This window comes from Schistocerca nitens, chromosome 2 (assembly GCF_023898315.1).
Source record: "Schistocerca nitens isolate TAMUIC-IGC-003100 chromosome 2, iqSchNite1.1, whole genome shotgun sequence".
NCBI classification, from domain to species: Eukaryota; Metazoa; Arthropoda; class Insecta; order Orthoptera; family Acrididae; genus Schistocerca; species Schistocerca nitens.
The window spans coordinates 1006885437-1006895861 of NC_064615.1; the positions used below are offsets into that span (position 1 = coordinate 1006885437).

Sequence of the window (10425 nt, forward strand, 5' to 3'; positions counted from 1 at the left end):
CCCTGACCTGCGGGCTCTGCAGGTGATGCTCCACGTGGCGACCCTGCTCTTTGTTGTATAAAGTGTATCTGCGACCCGTGCTCTCATACGCACGGTCTGCGAACCCTGGTTACCGTCAGTGGAGCGCGGGAGTCAACACTCCTATTTCCGAACGTACCAAGTCGACACAGCTGTTGTTACAATCGGAAGAAAATTGTATGTGATGGACTGAAGCGATCCATGAAACGTTCACCGTACATGCCTTGTACAACTCTACCATAGTGCACCATATCTTGACCAAACAAAGAAACAATTTGTTCATAAGCAAAGCAAAAAACAATAGATACTAAAAAATGTATGTGTGTATGTATGCATGTATGTTCCACATCTCCTCCTAAACCACTGAACCGATTTCAACCACACTCGATACACATATCCCTTACTGTCAGGTAACATTCGCTGTTGGAATAAGAACCACCTGCCTACCATAGTTCAGTTAATATGACGTCATAAACAATGAGCTGTATGAAAAATTGCGCATCATGCATGACGTTTAAATTTATTACTCTGTGTTGTGTTGGCAGAAGAGCCAACACCCTGTTACCAGTGGAGGTCGAAATGCACGCGTTTTAGCTCACGCAGGCTGGCGTGAGGAGGGAAGGACTATACTGACGTGAGGTCTGGAACATGACAAGGAATTAGAATTCAGAAAGCGGACGTAATTAGTTTGATACTTAACTTTAATCCATTAATGATAAACGTCGCTCTTGACGGTACATGATTCACAATATTATCTGTTCAGAATACATTCATAGTAACTGAATATGGCGCCTTGCTAGGTCGTAGCAAATGACGTAGCTGAAGGCTATGCTAAACTGTCGTCTCTGCAAATGAGAGCGTATGTAGACAGCGAACCATCGCTAGCAAAGTCGGCTGTACAACTGGAGCGAGTGCTAGGGAGTCTCTCTAGACTAGACCTGCCGTGTGGCGGCGCTCGGTCTGCAATCACTGATAGTGGAGACACGCGGGTCCGACGTATACTAACGGACCGCGGCCGATTTAAAGGCTACCACCTAGCAAGTGTGGTGTCTGGCGGTGACACCACACTCTGTCTTACTCCATTCGCAATAACTTTCGCAGTAAGTATCTAAATATGCCAATACCTGCAACTTCAAACTTATACGTGATACCACACACGGTTCAGGAGATATGGCGTCGTAAACAATGAGATGAGTGGCAAAACTGCCACATCATTCAGGACGTTTAAATTTATTACTTATTTGCTTCTAACTCTACTCGCAACATATTTAGCAGACATTATATATGCCTCTGAATGTATCTACAAAAATACATTATTGTACGACAAATAGTTTAAGAGATAAGACGTCATGACTACTGAGATGGGTGAAAAAATGCCGCATCGTGCATGGAGTTTTAATACATTTATTCTTTACTACTGAAGACACTCCCACAGTCGTGTCAACTTAAGGTTCAAATGGTTCAAATGGCTCTGAGCACTATGGGACTCAACATCTGAGGTCATCAGTCCCCTAGAACTTAGGACTACTTAAACCTAACTAACCTAAGGACATCACACACATCCATTCCCGATGCAGGATTCGAATCTGCGACCGCAGCGGTCACGCGGTTCCAGACTGAAGCGCCTAGAACCGCACGGCCACAATGGCCGGCCAACTTAAGGAAAAATGCGTGACACATGGCAGCGCTTTTGTCAGTTTTCAACTGCGAATCGCAAACGGCTGGAGCTGGAAACAGTAGCCGTCTATAGAGCTATCAAGAGGCGTTGCCATAGAGACGTTTACGAAATCGCGTCGTGGACACGCGAAGCAGCTGTACTTACACATTTGTACATTATGCATATTTCTTTGCACGACTGTTTCATAATTTCAAAGGTGCTTTCATGAATACGTCGAAATGAAATTTTTTTTATAATTACGGTAGTACAACATAGTTCATTTTTTATTTCGGTTTCTAGTAGAAAATTAGCAAAATGCACACCAGGACAATGCCGACGTTGTCAGCTAGTGTATCAAGAAAACGATTGTCTGTCTTGGAAGTTTGTTCTTTACCAAGTTACAAGCAGAATGTGTTTTTTAAATAGCATCCTATACTTTTTTATTTGGTAATCTGGTTCCTCTCCTCAAGACCCGTTCGGAATCATATCACAGTGCAACATCTATGCAAGTATGACGTTACGAAAACGGTAAGTGGCTTAGACACTGCTGTCCTGGCACACGGCGCTCGTCCACTTGCTTCTGTTGACAACAGACAAATGAAACACAAGGAAAGTATAAACTTACATTCTCCGTTTCTAGCATCTCCTCGTCTGTATACATTTTACTCACACAACCCTTCAACTCAGCGCTGTTGACTGAATGACCAGAAAGCATTTTTCTTTTTCTTGCATTCTCATTTGTTTGCTTTCAACTCCAGGCTGGAGGTGCCGTAAACCAGCTTCAGCGTACCTAATAGCTACAGCACTAACAACCAGACGTCGCCATTAAATCGTATGTTACAAAATATCATCTTAACAGCTTACACATTCATCTGAAAAGCTTAACAGAAATTTTAGTCAAGACAGTTAACGACTATGCGTCCTCTGTGTCACTGGCATTTAAGGTAATACGCTTATGTCCCGTTTGTATGTGACAGGCTCACTCTCAGCTTCATATTTCACAAATTCTGAAACACTTTTATTTTTGATTTTTTTTTCTTCGTGTACACGTGATGATGGCTGGGCTGGGCTGCAAAGCCGAAACCAGCCATCTGGGCAACTAAATTAAAGTGTAATCGAGACTAACGCTACATGGATTTGCTTACACTGGTCGACAAAAAAGCAAAAAAGATGAAGCACACAGGAGGCGGGGAGGAAACAAAATGAAACTTCGCAATATGAGGCAGTACGTGATGTTATTTCAGTTATGGCAAACTCGAATGAAATATAGAAAGAACTTGGCAGCATGAGCCTACTTAAACGAGTGACATTGAAGCTTTCCCTCCTGCCCTTAATTCGCCTACTGATTCGGTTGCGAAGGGTGTCGTAAAGTAGTTGCATCCTCTCCTGGAGCAAGCTGGCCCAAAGCTGTCGTAACTGGTTCTTGATAACATGGATCTGTGACGGAGCTGGCGTCCGGGTTGGTCCCACGCATGTTTTATCGGGGTCTGATCTGGGGATCTTGCTGACCACGGTAGCGTCTCAACATCACGGAGCAGTTCACGTTTTTTTCTGTTATTCTATTTGTGTCACCAGTCTTCTGGCTGGTTTGATGCGATCAGTTCAGAAATTCCTCTCCTGCGGAAACCATTTCAACTAAGAGTAGCAACTGCAACCCACGACCTAAATTATTTGGTGGATGTATTCCAATTTATGTCTTTCTCTACAGTTTTTACCCTCTATGGCTCCCTCTAGTAAGCCGGCCGGGGTGGCCGAGCGGTTCTGGGCGCTACAGTCTGGCACCGCGCGACCGCTACGGTCGCAGGTTCGAATCCTGCCTCGGGCATGGATGTGTGTGATGTCCATAGGTTAGTTAGGTTTAAGTAGTTCTAAGATCTAGGGGACTGATGACCTCAGCAGTTAAGTCCCGTAGTGCTCAGAGCCATTTGAACCAATCCCTCTAGTACTATGGAAGTTATTCCCTGAGGTCTTAACAGATGTATGAACTTCCAGCATGCTGAAGTAGCTGTGGGTCAGCAACTTCTGTTAACCAGTACAACGAAAAACAGTTCCAAAGTTGCAAATTTTAGTTTTTTATGCACTTGATGACTAGTTCCAGGACGAGACCCATTTTCAGATCATCGTAACATAGCCAAAAAAGGTATTTCCGAAAACCGTGGTTTTCACGTCTCCGGAAATATCATTTTTCACTATGTTACGATGATCTGAAAATGAGTCTCGGCCCGAAACAAACCATCGAGAGAATAAAAGGAGTAAAATTTGCATCTTTGGACTGGCTTTTCGTTGTACAAGTCCTACCACATGTCCCTTTTCTCGTATGTGTTTTCCATACATTCCTTTGCGCGCCGATTCTGTGAAGAACCTCCTTATTCCTCATCTTATCAGTCCACTTAATTTCCAATATTCTTCTGTAGCACCAAATCTCAAATGCTTCGATTCCGTTCTGTTCCTGATTTCCCACAGCTCATGTTTCAGTAGCATACAATGATGTGCTCCAAACGTACATTATCATTAATTTCTTCCTAAACTTAAAGCCAATGATTGATACCAGTAGACCTCTCTTGGCCAGGAATATTCCTTTTGTCGCTTTTGTTCTGCTTTTTATGTCCTACTTGCTCCGTCTATCACGGGTTATTTTTCAGCCTAGGTATCAGAATTCCTTAACTTTGTGTACTTCGTGATTTCCAATCCTGGTGTTCCCCATTTCTGTTACTTCTCATTACTTTCGTCTTTCTTCGATTTACTCTCAATCCACTTTCTGGACTCATTACACTCTCCATTTCATTGAACAAATTCTGTAACTCACCTTCATTTTCACTGAGGATAACAATGTCATGAGTGAATTTTATCATTGGTATCCTTCCATCTTGAGTATTAATTCTACGCTTGAAACTTTCTTTTACACCCGTTATTGCTTCTTCTATGTATAAATTCACCAGTAGTGGTGAATAACCCTCTTTCACTACAGCTAATCCTTATTTTTCTAAGAATTCCGAACATCTTGCACATATTTACATTGTCGCACGCTTTTTCTAGGTCTACTATTCCTATGAACTTGTCTTGATTTTTCCTTAGCCTTTATACCATTATCAACCGCATTGCCCGAATTGCCTCTTTGGTGCTTTTACCTTTCCTCAATGCATATCGATCCTGAATTTTCTTTTCCATCTTTCTGTATATTATACTTGTCAGCAGCCTAGTCAAATTGTTCAAATGGCTCTGAGCACTATGGGATTTAACATCTGAGGTCATCAGTCCCCTAGAACTTAGAACTACTTAAACCTAACCAACCTAAGGACATCACACACATCCATGCCCGAGGCAGGATTCGATCCTGCGAACTTAGTGGTCGCGCGGTTCCCACCGCCTGTCTCATAGCGATGAACGCTGTATTGTTGAAATATGGCACCACCAAGCTTTGGCATGAGAGGTAACACACGAAGACGCAGGGTGTGCATGACGCACCGTTGTGCCATCACATCTCCTTCAGTCACACTGCCTGTAGTGATAACCAATGGTTCCCCACACCATCAAGGCAGGAGTAACATCGCTGTGCCCTTCCTGAACATTGGGAGGATGGGACCTCTCGCTAGGTCACCACCGTACTAGTCGATATCGGTCATTCGTGGCAGTACAGAACTACAATTCATGGCTGAACACGATGCAGTGTCATTCCTCATTAGTCCATACTCTCCTGTCACGCAGAGCTTTTTGTTGTGGCGCTAAGGGCAGTCTACATTTGAGATAGTAATTTCCCTGTCTGGCTGCTGCAGTGGTGAGGGACTGAACAGAATTTTGCAGGGAGTATATTACTTCTTCTCGTATGGAAGGTGAGGGTGCGAAGGAGTTAGGATGTGCTTAGTGCGTGGCACCGCGATCTTCCCTTGCGGTGGTCGACGTGGTCGACCGAATCCTTGACAGCCAGTATGCCTGCACTTACGCTCCCCTGCTGTCCAACATTGCGCCATCGTCACATCCAAATACCCCACAAATCTTGATACTCCACGATTCGAACCAGTTGGCCAAATGCAGACCCACAATGGTGGCACTTTGTAACTACGTCAGGTGCTGATAACGCTGTCTCACACGATCATGCGTCATCTTCGTGCGCTTCACTCAGCGTCTGACGCTGTTCGCGCCATTTACGTACTATCAGGCCTAGTAACAACATTAGATACTAATAAAGTTAATGCACTCTGGCGGCTGTTCTACCTGACACAGAGAACTGCACCTCTAATCATTTACATACCTGTCGATGGAGTGTGCGTGTACGAAGTTACATTGTCATACGATTGTGCGCTCTTCGCGCTTCATGCTTTTGTCAGGCAGTGAGCCATGCTGTGGCTCGCGTTGGTGCTGTTTGTAGGTTTCCGCGCTCTGTTGGAAGCCAGACGATATGGTTTAGTTGGCATGGTTGCGGTTGTTTGTCTTCTTCTCGTGTTGACTGGGTCCACTCGGTTTCGCAAGCGCTGCCTGTCCGCTAGTGGCAGCAGCGGCGGTTATCGATATGTAGTAACTGTTGCCCTATCTTTGGGGCGACGTCGTTGGTTTTCCGGATCGTGTGAGTGTGAGAGTTCGGTTGGGGACTAAGGAGAAGGCAGGTCCGCGCAGTGCGAGAACACTCCTGGACCGCTGGGGGCACGCATGGACCGCCAGGTGGAAGGGCTGTCTGTGGTCAAGAGGGTGCACGTCCTCGTCGTAAACCGTATCCAACAAGCTTTAAGATGAGTGCATTTCAATCCAAGTAGAGAACCCTCCACCATTGTGATATCTCGCGATTTTCCAGTGATTTGGGTTCGTGTTGCTGCTTGTAGTGTCGCCGAGGCGAAGAGCAGCGAGTGGAATGCGTGGGGAAGGCGGATCTGATTATCTTTTCTCGACTTCTTATTACTATTTACTGCGTTTAACTTGTTACAATTGTTAAGTTCAACCAGCGGTAATTTTTCTTGTCTGATGGCCGCTAACGCCCCAGTTACCTGCCCTGGGGGTAAGTGTATTTAACGGCAGTGTACGTTTCCTCACCTTGCCACTGCTGTCCGATAGAGCGTGTAATTTTGACAGTCTTCTTGATGGTAGGCCGGTTGGTGATTCTTCTACTCTGGTGGTAGTGATTCCTTTCTTGTTCCGGGCGCTCTAAACACAGTATTCTGGACGTAGTGCACACCGCCGGTTCCAGCTTTGGCGTATTGTTCCATCATTGCATTTGGTTTATAGGCCGTCAGGTAGCTTCAGCAAGATTATCATTAGTCATTCGTTAGACTGCCACTAGTCTGAGTTACCATCTTGTGAAGTGAATGCTACTCTTGGCTGCCTATCTCATCGCTCGCGAAAGCTTTGGTTGCCAGACCTTCTCAGAGGTCGATTCCTGGAGCACCATCTGGATCAGTTGCTTGTTTTTTTAATTAACTTCTGCTATTGTATTTGCTGTTTTACAGCAGCTTTCAAATTTTTTTTTATATTATTGCCTTTCCTGGCGTGTAAGGCCTTCAGCCGTGATTCTCGTTATTTGCCTTAAAATTCTAATTTGGTATTTGTATTTTAGCAGTAAGCCTTAAAACTTTATTTACTGCCATTCCTTTCGTCTGATGCCTTCTGCTGTGTTTGTGGCGATTTTTTTTTCCTTTATTGTAATTTTAATCACCTCATACAAGGCGGGCTGGCAGCAGCATAATACGCTGCTCTTCAGCCTTGAGGGGTACAATAATACGATATATAGGTGACACAGACAATACAAAAAATGGCGGGCAAAGAAAGTAGATACAAAAAACAATAAGCCGTTCACGTTGGACGATAAAAACACTAACACTTGGGGACACGGCGCACAAAACACGGAGAACGGCGACGGCACATGTGAACAGTTGAGTTGTAATTGCACGAAACACAAAACGAAGCACACACACTAGACACTGATGGCGATGATCTCCGTCGCGCGAACGTTCACTATGCGTGTGCGAGTCTTTGTGGCGACTTGCCTTTAATATTTCAATACCTGTAATTTGCAGGTTGCAGCGAGTTTTAAACAATTCTTAATTTGTTGCCATTCCTGGCGTGTAAGACCTTCTGTCCAGATCACAGTGGCTTGCTTTGAAAACATTATGTGCTGTATCTGTATTTAATGGTGATTTGCTAAATTGTAACTCACTGGAAACACTATTATTTACTGTTGTGTACATAGTTCCGCGTAGTCAGCGCGTACACAACTTTCCCTGACTAGAGCGCGCCCCGCTAAGCACAACACCGCAGGCGCAGCGCTCGTCCGTCTCCGCACAACGAGATGGCGCTGCCATAGAGAAGGACCAAATTCTGCTTCCGCCGATCCGCGTACTAATATGTAATGCAGCCAATGAGATTGCTGCTAACGTAGAACCTTTTCTCCTCTCGGATCACACTCGCGCAGTGATACCTGAACGCGCGAGGTGTTATAACGAGTGTACAGACCTCCGATTAGTCAGTCTGCATTAGTCTGTAGTCAAGTTTCAGTCTGCGCCTAATAAGATTACCATATTCCTGTACATATCCATGAAGAGAAATGTATAGACACTTTGTCAAGTATCAGAGATATGTGGGAATAAGATTAACGTACCAAAACAGATGAACTTCAGATTGTCAATTGTAAACAGCATCCAGAATCAAGTTACGAAATGTCTATGTTATTTATTATTTTAATAAATGTGTGTGAAAATTAATCAAGTTCTGTTTAAAGTTGGTCACCGTCAATCTGCTACTCTAAGCGTGCAAGTGGCATTTCTATCGTTTGCCCTAACGGCAGCAGATAAACACGCCACGATACGACCACGAGACACATTGCTGACACTCGCCTACTTCGTTAGAGCGACTAGTCAAATAATCTGATGGTGTGTGTACTGAAGGTCTTACAGTACACACACCACATTTACACAGTTGTTCATTCCTTCATTGATAACGTGTGGTATTTTTTATTTATTGTTGATTCTGGAATCATTGGTTTCAAATAAATCGTGTGTAACTGTAAAAGGCAACAAATAGTAACTGATTACAGCCCCGTCCACAATCGTAACCGAATCCTGCCTTCCCTTGTCTACCAGGTCACAGGCAGAATAAAGTAATTATTGACTTGGCGTGTGGAATTCATTGTGCTGCGAGCTTTCTCTTAATCTTTTCAGATGAAGGTATGAGCTGCGTAGAGTTACGGTTCCTCCACGACCTCTGTCGCAGGGCGCGGACTGACCTCGTATGGTGTTGGCGGCGGAGACGAGCAGGCCCTCCAGCGACCTGGAGTTGTGGTGCAGCAGCGCCTGGAAGTCCCTGCGCACCAGCCGCTGGAGCGCCGCCTCCATCTCCAGGGTGCAGCACGACGCCTCGGACACGCACACGGTCAGCTCACGGCCTGCAACACCAGGTGGGTCCAGCATAAGATAGAGTACAGTGCTTATGCTGTACAGCCATATTTAACGCTGGCTACACATACCGGGTGATCAAAAAGTCAGCACAGATTTGAAAACTTAATAAACCGGGGAATAATGTAGATAGAGAGGCAAAAATTGACACACATCCTTGGAATGACATGGGGTTTTATTAGAAACAAACATAAAAGTATTGCTAGACGCGTGAAAGATGTCTTGCGCGCGTCGTTTGGTGATGATCGTGGCTCAGCTGCCACTTTCGTCATGCTTGGCCTCCCAGGTCCCCAGACCTCCGTCCGTGCGACTATTGGCTTTGGGGTTACCTGAAGTCGTAAGGGTATCGTGATCGACTGACATCTCTAGGGTTGCTGAAAGACAATATCCGACGGCAATGCCTCACCATAACTCTGGACGTGCTTTACAGTGCTGTTCAGAACATTATTCAAATGGTTCAAATGGCTATGAGTACTATGGGACTTAACATCTGTGGTCATCAGTCCCCTAGAACTTAGAACTACTTAAACCTAAATAACCTAAGGACATCACACACATCCATGCCCGAGGCAGGATTCGAACCTGCGACCGTAGCGCTTACGCGGTTCCAGACTGTAGCGCCTAGAACCGCACGGCCACACCGGCCGGAAAACATTATTCCTCGACTACAACTATTGTTGAGGAATGATAGTGGACATATTGAGCATTTCCTGTAAAGAACATCATCTTTGTTTTGTCTTACTTTATTATGCTAATTATTGCTATTCTGATCAGATGATGCGCCGTCTGTCGGACATTTTTTGAACGTTTGTATTTTTTTGGTTCTAATAAAACCTCATGTCATTACAAGCATGTGTGTCAATTTGTACCTCTCTATCTACATTATTCCGTGATTTATTCTGTTTTCAAATTTATACTGACTTTTTGATCACCCGGTACATCAACTCAAGTCGTATTAACTGATTAACACACACAGTTGACACAAAAATTTCAACACCAGGACGGTTGACGAAATGTTGGTTCACACAAAGAAGGTTTTCACGAATGGATGCCTTGGCTGTTGGCACAGCTTACGGGTTGTGTGGTCCTCGTTCATCTGCGCCTGCCATCCGAGGGCAACGTTTCATCCCAAGATGCGTTACACATCATCAAAGGCGATCTTGGTTCCGTCGAGTCTTGCTGAATGATGGGTCGGACGTTGAAGACAGACATAAACAGTGTAAAAAAGGGGTGTGGTCGAAGTTTACACGCGATGGCGAGAGATAATCCTTGTATGAGATAAGAAGTAAAGTTTCCCGAAACCAAAATGTTATCTAAAATGACAAACTGTTTTCCACAGCTACACAGAGAAGCCATCGAAACATATAAACATAT

The 10425-nt window shown here is 44.6% G+C and overlaps 1 protein-coding gene across 1 annotated transcript in view; it reads right to left on the bottom strand.

The window, feature by feature from the left end:
• Positions 1-9066, bottom strand: part of LOC126235500 (glypican-5-like) — a 1111824-nt gene extending 1102758 nt beyond the window's left edge. Inside the window, exon 1 of the mRNA XM_049944219.1 lies at positions 8883-9066. Coding sequence (XP_049800176.1) covers positions 8883-9066 — 184 coding nt within the window. The remainder of the gene's footprint in view (positions 1-8882) is intronic.
• Between the last annotated feature and the right edge of the window lie 1359 nt (positions 9067-10425).